Here is a 13,211-nt window from a genome sequence, read left to right on the forward strand (position 1 = left end):
TAACATTTTCTGACAGAGGTATCTTTCTTGTTGTATTCAACCATGTGAGTGATAGATGTTTGCTCTATTTATGTCATATGTTGACCTATGGGTCTTTGGACTATAGAGGCAGGTCTCCCTCCCTGTGCTTCCTTGCTTTCTACCAGCTACAGAGGTTTCACTTTTTCCTGAGCCAAGAAGCCACATGACTGATCACACTGCACAACTTGCTCTTCCTCAAACATGCCGCATTCTTATATTTCTTTGTATCCATGTGAACATTTAGCTTCTTCTCCTTGGGTTGTCCCTCTCTTTTTTTGTTAACTTAGAAAACACACACTTGTTTTCTGTGTCTTGGTTTGGGCATCTCTGTTGTTGGAAAGCCCTCCACACCAAGTTCGATGCCCTTGCTTTGTGCTCCCATAGGTCACCTGGATCCACTACATTTAACGCTCAACTCATGAACATCTGCCTTCTAGTCTGTCTCCACCAGAGGACTGAGAGCCCCTCTCCCCTCACATGCTTATTCAAATGACTTCTAGAACAGCACCTGGAATGTGATATGTTTTCAATGGATAAATGAATAAACAGAACCCCCACGGATCTCACAACCATGTGGCATCATAACAAGCATGTGTGTATGAGTATGTATAAAGGTACCTGCATGAGAAGAGGACCATAAAAGTTTGGAGTGGATGGAAGAGAAGTACTTAAAAAAAAAAAAGTGATTTTGTATATATATGAGAGTGGAAAAGATTGTGAGAAGACAGTCATCTGATCTGTAAGTCTGTGACTATAATAGGAGTAGGAGCTGAAAATATACCTGTTGATAGTGTTTTGTGAGTGTGCACGGTCTGTGCATGTGCAGGCAACGGAATATGCCTGTGACAGAATACACACCCTAAGAAGATTAGTTCAGCTACTATTAGATGCCACACATTAATGTTCCTGATGTTGAAGTAGCTTCCTTATGTTCAGTTTCTGATCTCTAAAAAAAGACTTTCTTCTTTCTAACTTCCCAGACTGTGGGGTCAGGGGGAAGGAGTAGGAACGAAAATGATGGCGCTTTTCAGGAATGGGCTTTAAAGGAATGTCTTCAGATAACACCAGACCACGGCATTCAAGAGAACCCTGAGAACCCTGAGGGCTAAACTCAGCCCATCCAGCTCAGGGTGAGGCCTTCTTCCCCACCTGTCTGAGGGCAGAGTGGGGCCCAGAGGTCATCTTGAAATGGTACAACACGGAGGAAAGAGACATGATGGAAATTAACTAACGTGAAGAAAATAAAAGAAAGAAGGGGAAAAAGTAATTTATCAATCCCAGGAATAGCTATATGCCAGTCAACCACTCACTTCTTGAAAAATCCCTCCCGCCAGCAAGGAGGGTTTGCTTTTATTTGCAAATGATCTTTTTTATTCTTATTTTCATTTCAGTAAGGACTCGGGGTGTGAAGGCTGGGGCTGGGATCTGGTGGGCTCTGCGGGCGCCCCCCCCCCCCATCCCCCCGCCCTTGCAGGACCTCCCTCTGCTGCCCTCTGCTGGCAGGGGAGGCGGAGGCTACGCCCTCCGAAGCCTGGAACTGCCACCCCCTCGCCTTTAAGACAGAAAGAAGCTGAGGCCCCTGCCCGCCCCTCGCCTGTCCCCCTCCCCAGAGGAATCGTGGCGGCCAGGGGTGGGGGTAAGGGTGGCACTTTTGGAGAAAGCGGACGGCCGAGCCCCAGGAGGGCTCCACTTAGCCAGGAACAGTCTCCACTCCTCATGGCTGGGCATCACTCCCTCCTCCCCGCACTCCACCCGCCCCATCCGCCCCATTCCTCCCTCCGCACATCATCTGCTGGGAGGGGGCAGGAGCTAGGCTGCCGCAGGTCTCTGACCTGTTTTCTGCTTGGAAATGGAACCCCTCCTTCCGGCAACGTGGCAGGAAAGTGAAGTCCCTGGGCAGCCGGGCCAAGAACCCCAGGATGAGCGAGAGCAGATGGAGACCGGGCTTCGCGCGGGGCGGGGCTGGGGCAGCGCTGCAGCCCACAGGCCCTCTTACCTGCTGTTGAATTTCTCAGGGTGCTTCTCTCTCATCACGTGGAATCTGTGTGCAATGGAAGCATCCTGAAAGGGAAAGAGACAGAAAGCAGATCCCTGGTTAGTGGTCATGGAAGGTACGAGGTGGACAGAAGGGAAGCACAGGCTCTCACTGGAATCCCCCAACTTCGGGGGAGAACAGCAGGTTCCAGGGTAGGGTGTAGTGCCCCCATGGGCGTAGACTCCTTGCAGTATTCCCCTCTGCCCAGCCATAGTTCAGGGTGAGCGAAGGGAACAGCCACTGCTTTTTTTTTTGTTTTTTTCTTCTTTTTAAAAAAAATATATATTTTATTGATCTTTTACAGAGAGGAAGGGAGAGGGATAGAAAGCTATAAACGTGGATCAGCTGCCTCCTGTACACCTGAGATGTGCCTGCAACCAACATACATGCCCTTGACCGGAATCGAACCTGGGACATTTCAGTCCACAGGCCAACGCTCTATCCACTGAGCCAAACCGGTTTCGGCAAGCCACTGCTTTTCGAGAAGAGAGAGGGGGTCTGGGTCTGTGAGCAGTGAAAGAGTAAAAGAGAGAGAGAGAGAGAGAGAGAGAGAGAGTGTGTGTGTGTGTGTGTGTGTGTGTGTGTGTGTGTGTGTACTGAGGGCGAGCTTCTGGATATATCTTGCCATATCTTTTAAAACAATACTTTTTATTTCGGAATATTTTAAGACTCACAAGAAGTTGCAAAAATAGTACAGTGAGTTCTGTGTCCCTTCCCCCCAGCTTCCCCCAGTGATAACGTCTTACATAACTAGCATGCATTATCAAAACCAGAAAACTGACGTTGGCAGATGCTCTGATATATTAACTCTTAGTCATTCCTAATAGTAGGAATAATTGTAGCATTGGGTAAACATGCTTAATAGATTTTTTAAAAATCTGTTTAAACTTCTGGCTTCTGCTTCTTGATCGCTCCTGGAAGCAGCTCACCCCAAGGTCAGTCAGAGTCAGAAGTGCCATTCTACGGGCACTTTGCTGCCCTCCTCTCAGCACATCCCTTTGTTGCACTCCTGGCCACCTTCTCCTCAGAAGTCACAGAGAGGATGGCTCCCCTGGCAATTGCTCTGGGCTCTCCATCCTCGGGTCAGAACTTTCTTATCCCCGAGTCCAATCTGTTGCCGATACTGCATCTCCCGTTCTCCTGGTTGTTCCTAGCATCTAGATACAGTCCCTAGCATATCCCTAGCACCAACCCTGAGCTTCAGACCTGAAAATGAACTCATCTTTCCTCCTCAGACTTGGTCTTCCACCCTGGTTAATAGTCTGGTTTTCCAGCAGAAGACTTCATCACACCCTTTTACCCCCCTCAGCCCCATGGCACACGCCAGCACTTTAGGTGCAGTTGGTGGACTACAAAATATATGAGTTCATTTGGCTGGGGTTGGGGGAATGACCAAAAACAAGAGAGCTTATTCAGATCTGTTCAGGGGAAAAAGACAGACAATTTACTGTAATATGTGGCTAAAAGAGAACTGAAATTTCATACAGTGGATTTTCAGCTCGTGTATATTAATTCTGGCTCTTAATATAGAAACTCTACAATTTTTTCCCTGAAAAAAAAATTTTTTTTTTAAGATAAGGAGGTATAGTGCAGCAAAGAGGCATTTTTTGAGCATGTGCTGTGTGTGGTGAGTAAAATACAAGTTAAAGGTGGGGACTGAAAGTCTAGAAGCTAGTGAGGGGGGCCAAGAGGAGCTTTTGTGATATTTACACTTGGCAGAGGAGTGAAGCCAGCTAGCAGCCCACTACTGAAAGGGAAAGTCAAGGATATGGGCTTATTTTGTGTTGGCAAACACTCCTTGCTGAAATCATGTTTTTAAAATGTTACGTTTAAACTAGGTATTGGTTTAGTTTTTAGTTTAAGACACATCAGGAGCTGAAGGTCTTGGCTAGGCAGGCACCCAGTGGACACACAGTGGGAGATGCACAAGCCCCCAGAGGCCTCTGTCCCTGGGCCTGTGCAGCCTGTGCAGCTCTCCTGCAGCAGCGGTTCAGGCTGATAGACTGCGCACCCCGCCCTCTCCCTGAGCAAGTTTTGGTGAACACTCTGAACTGAATTCACTGACATCTGTCAAATGCTTCTCTAGAATTCAAGAACATATCCCATCTGCTCGTGTTCCTTTGAGGCACCAATTTTCTTCTGTCGGAAAAAAAGAAAAGAAAAGAAAAAGGCAATCATGTGTTGCCGGGCATGATTTGTACTCCATGATTCCCTGTCCCCAATGCTGCTGCGACTGGCTTCTGCCCTTTTTATTCTCTGGGACATGTGCACAGACCCCTCCCACTGTGTAGTTCCGATTATCCTAGGTTTTGCAAAACTTCTTTTTTCACAAAGAACAGCTTTTACAACATTATTAGTCAAGCACGTGGGCCCTAATCTGACAGTGCAATTCCTTGGTAAATGCACAACATGGCAAAGGAGAGCTGAGCAGTTCCGTTGCTATTCATTCTCAAAAAGGCAATGCAGGCCAAGGCTCTGATCATGTTTCCCTATCTGGGGGTCAAAAAGAGAGTCAAGATTCACTTTTACCCTTAGTTGAGCTTCTCTCTTTCAAGAACTGAGCTGGCTGTCCTTACATTCAGTCGTGATTTTATTTACATTTTTGAAACCAGTGCTACACTGGTTCAAACCCCCTTTTGGTATTTATTACAGCAAAAGGAGAATTCTGTTTTGAAGGGAGTGGGTGGTAGATGGGAATTGCAAGCCTGCGGATGTGGTGATGACATTTCTGATGGCCTCGCTCTCTGGGGTGCTTTCTATGAAGTGTGGGGTAAAGGCAAGATGACAGTGTGGCTACTCTTTCTGGTACTAAAACTCCAATCGCACAGTTGGACAAAATATTTTTGTGCCCCTTCCAGATCTAAGCAGCAGTGTTTGAACTCTGAAATGCTGGGATGTCTAGGCCAGTGATGTCCAGTAGAAATAAATTTAAATTTTTTTCTAGTAGTCACATTAAAAAAGTGAAAGGAGAGGAAATTAACTTTAACAATATATTTTAATTAACAAATGCTATCCTTATAACATGTAACTAATATAAATATTATAGCAATATTTAAAATTCCTTCATATCACATTTTTGAAATTTATTTTACACTTACAGTATCTCTCAATTTAGATTAGTCCAATTTCAAGTACACAATAGCCACGTGTGGCTAATGGCTACTATATTGGACAATGCATTTCTAAATCAATTTGACAACTTATGCAGATAAAAAGGAGACAAAAAACAGATTATTTGAAGTTTGGATTGTCCTGAAAAATTCTGGCATATTGGGGGATTAAAAAGAGTGGTGAACTCTTGTCCAAGACTCCTTTCAGTGAGTCCCATTGTTTTAGTACTTCCATGGCTCTCACAGGTGACAGACAAAAACCTGAGGCTAAAAGAGTCCAAAGCTGCAGGGACAATGATGATTTAAAAAAAATATATAAATTCCCTAATATTCAATAGGTAGGAGGTGTACCATTGTGGAAACTTGGCTGGTGAAGTCTGATAAGTTTAGTCTGTAAGGTGCAGAATGGCACATGGGTTAGTGTGATGACTGGGGCATCTCCTTGCCCTCTGGGGCTCCCCAACATCAGAAATAGATCTCATTGAATCAAGGGATTAGCTGTTCACTCAGCAGAGCCTTTGAGGCGTTCAGAGCTACACATGCCTTGGGAATTACTTCAGTCCCAAACTTCCTGTCACTGATACCTGGCCATCCTGACATTTCTGCCAATCCAAAAATAAAGAGCAGAGACGAGGAGGGCAGAGAAGCCAGAGGAAGTAGCGTCCTGAATGACTATGTTCAAAATCTCCTGCCAATGGATGTTATCAGAGGGACTGAGAAGGCCAACTATCTCCACGCTTTACCAATGGGAGCTGGCATGTATGTGGGTGACGGGAATGCAGTGACAATGAGGCCAGAGTCACTCCTTGCTTAGGCCAGGAGCGTTTTCCCAGTCCCTCCCTCTATTAAATAGGTTTTTATGGTAACGAGGGGGCCAGTGAAACATCAGGGCAAGTTCTTTACCACCTACGGGCTCCACAGCAGCGGTCACTGTCATCACCTTTGTAAGTGTAAGGCAGCAGACATTTGATATCAACAGTTATTTCAAGTCCTTCAAAAGAGCCAAAGACTGCACGGCTCTCTTTGCCAAAGGAGGCCAACTCTAATCATCATAGGAAGTAAAACCATGGGCTGGTTTACATACCTACTTCTCGTCTTACAAAGTCTGGGAAGTCAAACAGGGAGCAAGAGCTTCTGCAAATGTCAGGCCCTGATTCTGTTAGGGTTGTGTCTTGGCTACTTGTTTTCTCAAGAATTTCCCTTTCCAATTTTTAAAGAGCGAGCACACAAACCCTGCAAACATTTTATTGCAAGAAGGCTAAGGGCACACCACGGAGATAAAAAAACAGCCCTGGTTCCTCACTGCTTTGCAATAAAATATTAAATATGCACAAGCTAAAGATGTTTGGAGGGATTATAAGGAAAGAGGCTGTGAAGTTCTTCATAATTTGAAGGATGGACAGATTGGATTATTGTAAGCCAGCCTGGGGCAAATAAATAGCTTGACCACGGAGTGTGATGGAGAATCTGTTTGCATGCATTTCCTTGGGGGACAATTAGCTGGCCTTCTTCCCTCCCATCCCAGTTTATTTGCAATAATGAATTAAAATCATGATCAGTGTTGGCTCTGGGGATTAGGCTTGGTCATCTAGTTGAGGGGAGGTTGTCTATTCTCTTTTATTGTGTCCATCCATTTCGTTAGCTAATACTGAGTGCGTGCCTCCCCTCCCCCTTTTGCATATGGCACTGTGTAGAGACAAGCAAGGGGTATTTTTGGCAACTAGAGCTAGAGTGTGTAAGAGAGAAGATTTGGGGTTGAAGGAAGGTCACTTGTCCTGTGGCTCAGCTCTCACTTCTGGCTAGTTGCTTATAGGTGCTGGTTTTCCCTGCCTGTCTTTTCTCTCCTTTATTTCAGTTCTGGTTTCTGCTCCTTAAAGAACTACTTCCTTTGACTATTCTCTGCTATAATGAATAGTCTTCACTCACTGAAGACTTCCTAGGGACCATTTACATCAGCATGATCTCGGGGGCTTGTTAAAAACACAAATTTCCAGACTTTGTCCAGACCAACTGAATCATTGTAAGGAAGTAAAACTGTGGGTTGGAGTGGAATCAGGATCTGTCAGGGAGTAGAATTTGCATTTCTGACAAGGGACATAGGTGGTGAGTCAGCAAACATTAAATTTTTATTCATCTACATCCCCCCACCCAGATGCTGCCGGTTTGGTGGCATGAAGACAGAGGGATTTGTGCAGAGGCTGCAGGGCTCATGGTTCACAGCTCAGTGGGCTCTTGGTTCCAGGCAGTACTGGCTCCTGGCTCCAGCACTCTGTATCTTTCTAAGCTGTAGCTCCTTCTTACAAAATACTAAAGAATAATGACAATATTTACCAACAGGAAAACTATGCCTGGTGTGCAGTAAGTACCCAATAAATGTTAGCAAGTTATATTCTAGTTGTTATGGGGAAAGACTTGAGTTTTTGTGAAAAGGTAATGATGGGAAGCTCCCTTGATGCCAAATCTGCCAGTCATGTCTGATTTGTAGCGGGTGGAGATTGCATGTTCCCATTGCGGGAAGTGGAGCCTAAGCAGGTGGTCTGAAAAGGAAAGGGGCCTTTGAGCCAAGAAGAGGAAGGAGGAGACTACCAAGGTCACCGGAGAGGAGTGCTGGAAAAGGCCTAGGGAATGTTGTCTCCGCACCTGACACCAAGGGAGATGGGGAGATAAACACAGAGACCCCTGAATTTACTTCTGGTCCAACACCTCCATCCTCTCAGAACCTGACTGTGGGCCCAGCAATGCCTCTCTGCTGTTTTAGTAGTAGAAAAAGAGTGCTGGATTAGGAGTCAAAAAAAGAAGGCAAATCCCTTAATTTGTCTCTGTTTCCTCACCTGTGAAATGGAGTCATAAGAATCAGTGCAGTCATAAGAATCAAGAAAATATCTGTACTTATGGAAAATTATAAATTTTATAAATCTAAGGTATTATTATTAGCAGTAATCCTTTCTGCTTCCGTAGTTCTCTTTCTACTCTTCTTATTAAAAAACAAAATCCTTTCCTTAAACCTGCTCTTGTATAGTGTCTTTATAATTTCCTCTTCTCTCTCTCTCTTTTTAACCACCAAAATATTGTCAAAAGAGGCACAGGTGAGGATGGTTGAGGAGTGCAGATACCACATAGTTGGGGTCTGGAGGGACTCAAATACATATGGAGCTGGACAACATAATTCCAAGACAGGGACACTGAGGAACGAGCCTGGCTTCAGAATGGGGCACAGCATGTATGTGCTAGCTCTGCCCTCTCTGAGGACTAGAATACATAAAGTCTGGCACAGTGGAGAGCACAGAGTAGGAGCTCAGTAAATGCTACTGTCTTTGTTGCACCTGCTTCCCAAACCCCAGCTCTATTTTTGGCAGTGTTGGATCCATTTTCTCTCCCATCCTGTCCCCAACAGTTTGGGAAGCAGTGTCCATCCAATCCTCTTCGGATCAGAAGTTGAGTTAATTAACATAGCATAACTGTGCTGCATTAGATGTGCTGGCGGCTGCAGGAAGAAAAAGAAATGTGGCACTACGTGTGTGTGTGTGTGTGTGTGTGTGTGTGTGTGTGTGTGTGTGTGTTGGCAGAGGGCAGGGGGAGGGGGAAGCGATGGGCACACTCAACCAAGTCTTTCAACCTAATGCAGCGAGTGCATTGATGGGATAAATACAGAGGGCTGTGGGAGCACCAAGGAGGAGCATAGAGCTCAGCCAGAGGGGTCAGCCAGGGAAGAAGCCACAGTGATTTACACAGGGAGAAAACAGGAGAGAAGGAATTCTGAGAGCTAAGCCAGTGAAGCTGCTTGGACCCATACAGTCCTCCCTGGAAGACAGAGTTACACCTCTGGAAGCTTGTGTGAAAGTCTCCTGACCTTGCACCTCTTGATTATTTCTTGGTGTTGCTTTTCTTTAACTGCTTCAAATTATCCAAAGGGTAAATATGTCTTCTTAAAATGTCCTGTCTTTTCTTCAGGTAGTTAAAATTATTGGAGAAGGAATTTCCCATATAACCAAGGATGAGGGCTTGGTACAGCTAAGATGTCCAGATGTGAGGATGCTTGGACATAACTCAAGGCTGGAGGCAGCCAGGAGAAGTAAAGAGTAGGTGAGACCAGGTGGGGTGGGGGGTGGGGACATTAATGGACCAGAACCTTTCCTGCCTGCCCAAGCATTTCTTTTCCATGCAGAAAGGCAATCCATGGCCAACTCACCACACCAATGGAGAAGTAGTTGTTCATGATGTCATACGGGACCTGGTCCCCGTTCTCCACCTCCTCTCTGGGGATGACTTCCAGGTGCCAGCGATCCAGCATCACCAAGGGGCTCTGCTCAATTTCCTTCAGGATTTTTGTCAGGCTTCCCCCTTCATAGCCTGTGGAAAATAACACTACATTTGTCCCAAAGCAGAAAGCAAAGTTGTCGCTGATGTACAGGCAGCTCAGAGCAGGGAATTCTGTGGGCATCTGAGACCTGGAGTCCCCCAATGTGCCTGCGGGCCAGAAATACTTAGGTTCCCTGAGCCACAGAGAAGGAGAGGGCAACGTGGAGCAATTAGAAAGAAGCTGGGGTGATCTGAAAGCCAGAGCAGCAGGGGAGGAGGGGGGCTGGCCAAAAGTGGGCAGGCTGTATTGCCGAAGCAAGCCCTGGAGACTTGGTGGACGGGGTGGTTGGGAAGCTGCATATCAGAGAAGGAAGGACCCATTTCCAGATTATGTCATGTTAGAGAGGGACAGTGTGGTAGACAGGATTTTAAGATGACCTCCTTCACCCCAGCCAATTCCTGCCTGCCCTGGTCCCATGAATAAGAGGCAATTAGATACATAATGTAAAACAGTTGACTTTGACAAAGGGGAAGTATCCTGGGTGGAGCTGACCTAATTGGAGGAGTCCTCAGAAAGGACTGGGCTTTTCTTAAGAAATAGATTTGAAGCTTGAGAGGGATTCGACATGGGGAAGATTCTCTATTGCCAGCTTTGAAGAGGGAAAGACCCCATCTGGCAAGTCATGAGGGAGGCCTCCTGCCTCTGAGAGTGGTCCCGGCAGACAAGGCAGACAACCAGCAAGGAAACAGGTCCCTAATCCTATAATCACAGAGAACTGAATTCAGCCAAACACCTGAGTGAGCTTGAAAGCCAATTCTCCCGGAAGCTTTAGTGAGACCAGGTTTCAGCCTGTGAGGGCCTGTGCTAGGGCTTCTGGTTGGGAGCTAAAAAATGGGTGTTTTAAGCCTCTATGTTATGATAATTTGTTATGTAGCAATAGAAAACTAACATAGAATGTGTATCATAAGTAGTGAGGGGTAAGTGGGAGAGACAGTCTTTTCTTTCAAATAACACTTCTATGTTCCTGCTTACTTTTGGGGCAATCTTGAGGAGTATTTTCAAGTTGTGAGGGGCTTGGTCAGCAACTTGGGGGATGGCCTATAAGATAGCAATGGTAGCAGCTATATATTATAGCAGAAAGCCTTAAAACTATCTGGGAGTGCAGGCGGGATTTCCTGCATGAAATTGGTGTCTGTCTCTGCTGCCTAGTGCTCACAGTGCGGGGTCACCCTCTACCTGTCCCTCTGAACAGAGGGTTCTTTTCTAGCCTCAGTGTGCACTGAGGACCCTGGTAGCTAGCTCTTCCAGTGCTTGCCAACTTCCTGCTAGGCTGGATCTCACTTGCTCTGCCCCCAAGCAATGCACCAGCCTCTGAACACTGACTGCGGCCTGGCCTGGTTTTGAATTGCTCTCTGAATTGATCAGCCATCTTCGGTCTCACTCTAATCCTGTCTGCCAGACTGATCTGTGGGCTCCTTGGGTTGATCTGAACTTCTGCACTTTCTGGAGCATGCCCAGCTCCACCAGGGGTTGTTGTAGTTTGGGAAGTTCTCAACTTAGTTCCTGCTATTGCCTTGTAAGCTGGTTACCACTTTGAGTTCTCTCTTCTGAAATATTCAAAATGAGGGTCCATGGCTGTTGGGGGTGGGGATAGATGATCAAGATGCCCTCAATAGCCAATGATATGGCCTTTCAGTCTGCATTCTGAGTCCTAATTCAGTAATTTGGGATGGGGGAATTTTATGTAGAAAATACCTGTCTAAGCGAGCCCTTACTGTGATGAGTACTGGGAAGGAGACGTTACCTTAAAGTTGACTTGTTTTACTGGGAAAGGCAGGCAGTAAGCAGATAGTTTCAGGATGACAGGAAATATAGTGATTGGGTAAGCATAAGCCTGCAATGCAGGGCAGGGAAACAGCCATGAAGTCTATCTGACCCCTGATTAGTCTGTGGAATGTGATCCCTGAAAGGAAAGTTCAGCCTAGCTCTGTGGAGCATCCCTGTCAACTGGAAAGCTTGACCCCAGGGGAGTGCCACTCAAAGGTAGACTCACCTCCTCCCCAGCGGAGACATCGGGCCAGGTCATTTCCTGTTCCAAGAGGCAGGACGGCCACTGGTGGATGCTTTGTGAAGTTGGCTTTGTCTGCAACCCATGAAGAAGATGAGAGAACCATATGCCATGGGATTACAGAATGTCCGAGTTATCTAGTTATCCATGACCTGATACTTGAACCCCTCCCTAGCGTTCTTTGCTAGAATGCCCCCCATGATGGGGAACACACTACTTGCTGAAGTAATATCCATCTGCACTGTGTAGATCACTACAAAGGGTTTTCTCATAGTGAACGAAATCTGTTTCCTTGTAACTTGCATCTCTTCATCCTAATTTCACCCCAATCCTTTCCTATGGGGTGAAAGCAACCTCAAAAATCGTTACTGTAGTTTGTGCAACTTTAATCCTTAGTGATATCCAGCCCTTGTTACATTTATCCCTCAGACCAACCCTGCAGGTTGTCATAAATGAAGAAACGGAGGAAGAGAGAGGAAAAGTAATTCCAGAGCCATGATCCAAACCCAGAGCTCTAGAGCTCCAAACATGCTCCTCCTTTCTTCAAGGGCTAAGCAGGTGCATAGACAGTAGCACAGGTGGGTTTGAGACATCAGGGAATGGTGAGGCATTTGGAAAACTGCAGATGTCACACCTAAAGTCATTCATGTTCAAAGGTTTAAACATAGCATTGTGTCTAACAGAAAAACGCCAGGTGTCATTTGGCACCCATGTAGCAGTTTGCCACTTTCACCTTTTCCCAGACTTGCAAGTACACAGATTCCTAAATTTATTTTCCATGCTGGTGTGAAGCAGCATCAGACCGAACCATTAGAGAAAGCACAGGAGATCATGTATGCTTTAATCTGGCTGAAGATCTACAGAAGTTTATGTTAGCCGATTAAGAAAGTTGAAAGAGGCACAGACACCCATTGGGCTCAAGGGGGTTCCTATTTACATAAACCTCAGTTCCCCTAGTGCCAGGGACCATGAATGATATTATGGGGGAGTGTTGGTAGGGGTTTGGGATGCTACAGGAATCAGCATCCTACATGAGGATCATACTAGGGTTGCCCCAGCAAAACAGGAGTTCATAGGTCCTCTGGCTTGTCTGACTTGTGACAGAAGTGGCTGAGCTCTGGCAAAAACCAGGGCTGAGATTATAAGTGGGAGGGTTAAGATGGAGGATGGAGTAAAACAATGGACTTTTTCATTGTTCCCAGAACCCATAGTCAGTGTTTATGCCTCCCTTGCACATTCTGTTCCATTTGCCTGGAAGACCCTTGTTTCCTTAGATCTGCTCTTTCTTCTGTAGTCAATCATCTTCACAGTTTGGAGGCTAGAAGGCTGGATGCCATCCTAGGTTTCCCCTCTCCCTCATCCCACATTTATTCACTCATCAAGTTCTTAATAGATCTCCAAGCAATCTTTTCTCTCCATCCCCATAGTGATGCCTGAGTTCAGGTATAATATGATTCCTTCCTACTGGTATGGTTGCAACTGTCTCCTCTCGGCCCTCTCAGCCTCCAGTTCCACCCCCTCATGTGTTCTCTACACTTTCACCAAGGTTTGCAATATTTGAACCACAAGGCTTATCACATTAGTCCATTGCTTTCACACTGTTGGGGGGGCTCCCATCACCCCTTAGCATGGCACACTAGGCCCTTCCAGGCTCTGCCTTCCTCTCTAGCCTCACCT

At 46.1% G+C, this 13,211-nt stretch overlaps 2 protein-coding genes across 8 annotated transcripts in view; both read right to left on the bottom strand.

The window, feature by feature from the left end:
* The window catches only part of LOC311616480 (uncharacterized protein), a 360,599-nt gene that overhangs the window by 108,130 nt on the left and 239,258 nt on the right, over positions 1–13,211 (bottom strand). The window lies entirely within an intron of this gene.
* The window catches only part of DGKG (diacylglycerol kinase gamma), a 197,368-nt gene that overhangs the window by 92,655 nt on the left and 91,502 nt on the right, over positions 1–13,211 (bottom strand). For all 7 annotated transcript variants that reach the window (XM_084871804.1, XM_084871805.1, XM_084871807.1 and 4 more), the window contains 3 exons: positions 11,520–11,609; positions 9,356–9,516; positions 2,018–2,082 (listed from right to left, as the gene is read on the bottom strand). In XM_084871804.1, the coding sequence (XP_084727930.1) occupies positions 2,018–2,082; positions 9,356–9,516; positions 11,520–11,609 (316 nt within the window). The remainder of the gene's footprint in view (positions 1–2,017; positions 2,083–9,355; positions 9,517–11,519; positions 11,610–13,211) is intronic.

Source organism: Pipistrellus hanaki, assembly GCF_964339955.1.
Source record: "Pipistrellus hanaki genome assembly, chromosome: 2".
NCBI lineage: Eukaryota > Metazoa > Chordata > Mammalia > Chiroptera > Vespertilionidae > Pipistrellus > Pipistrellus hanaki.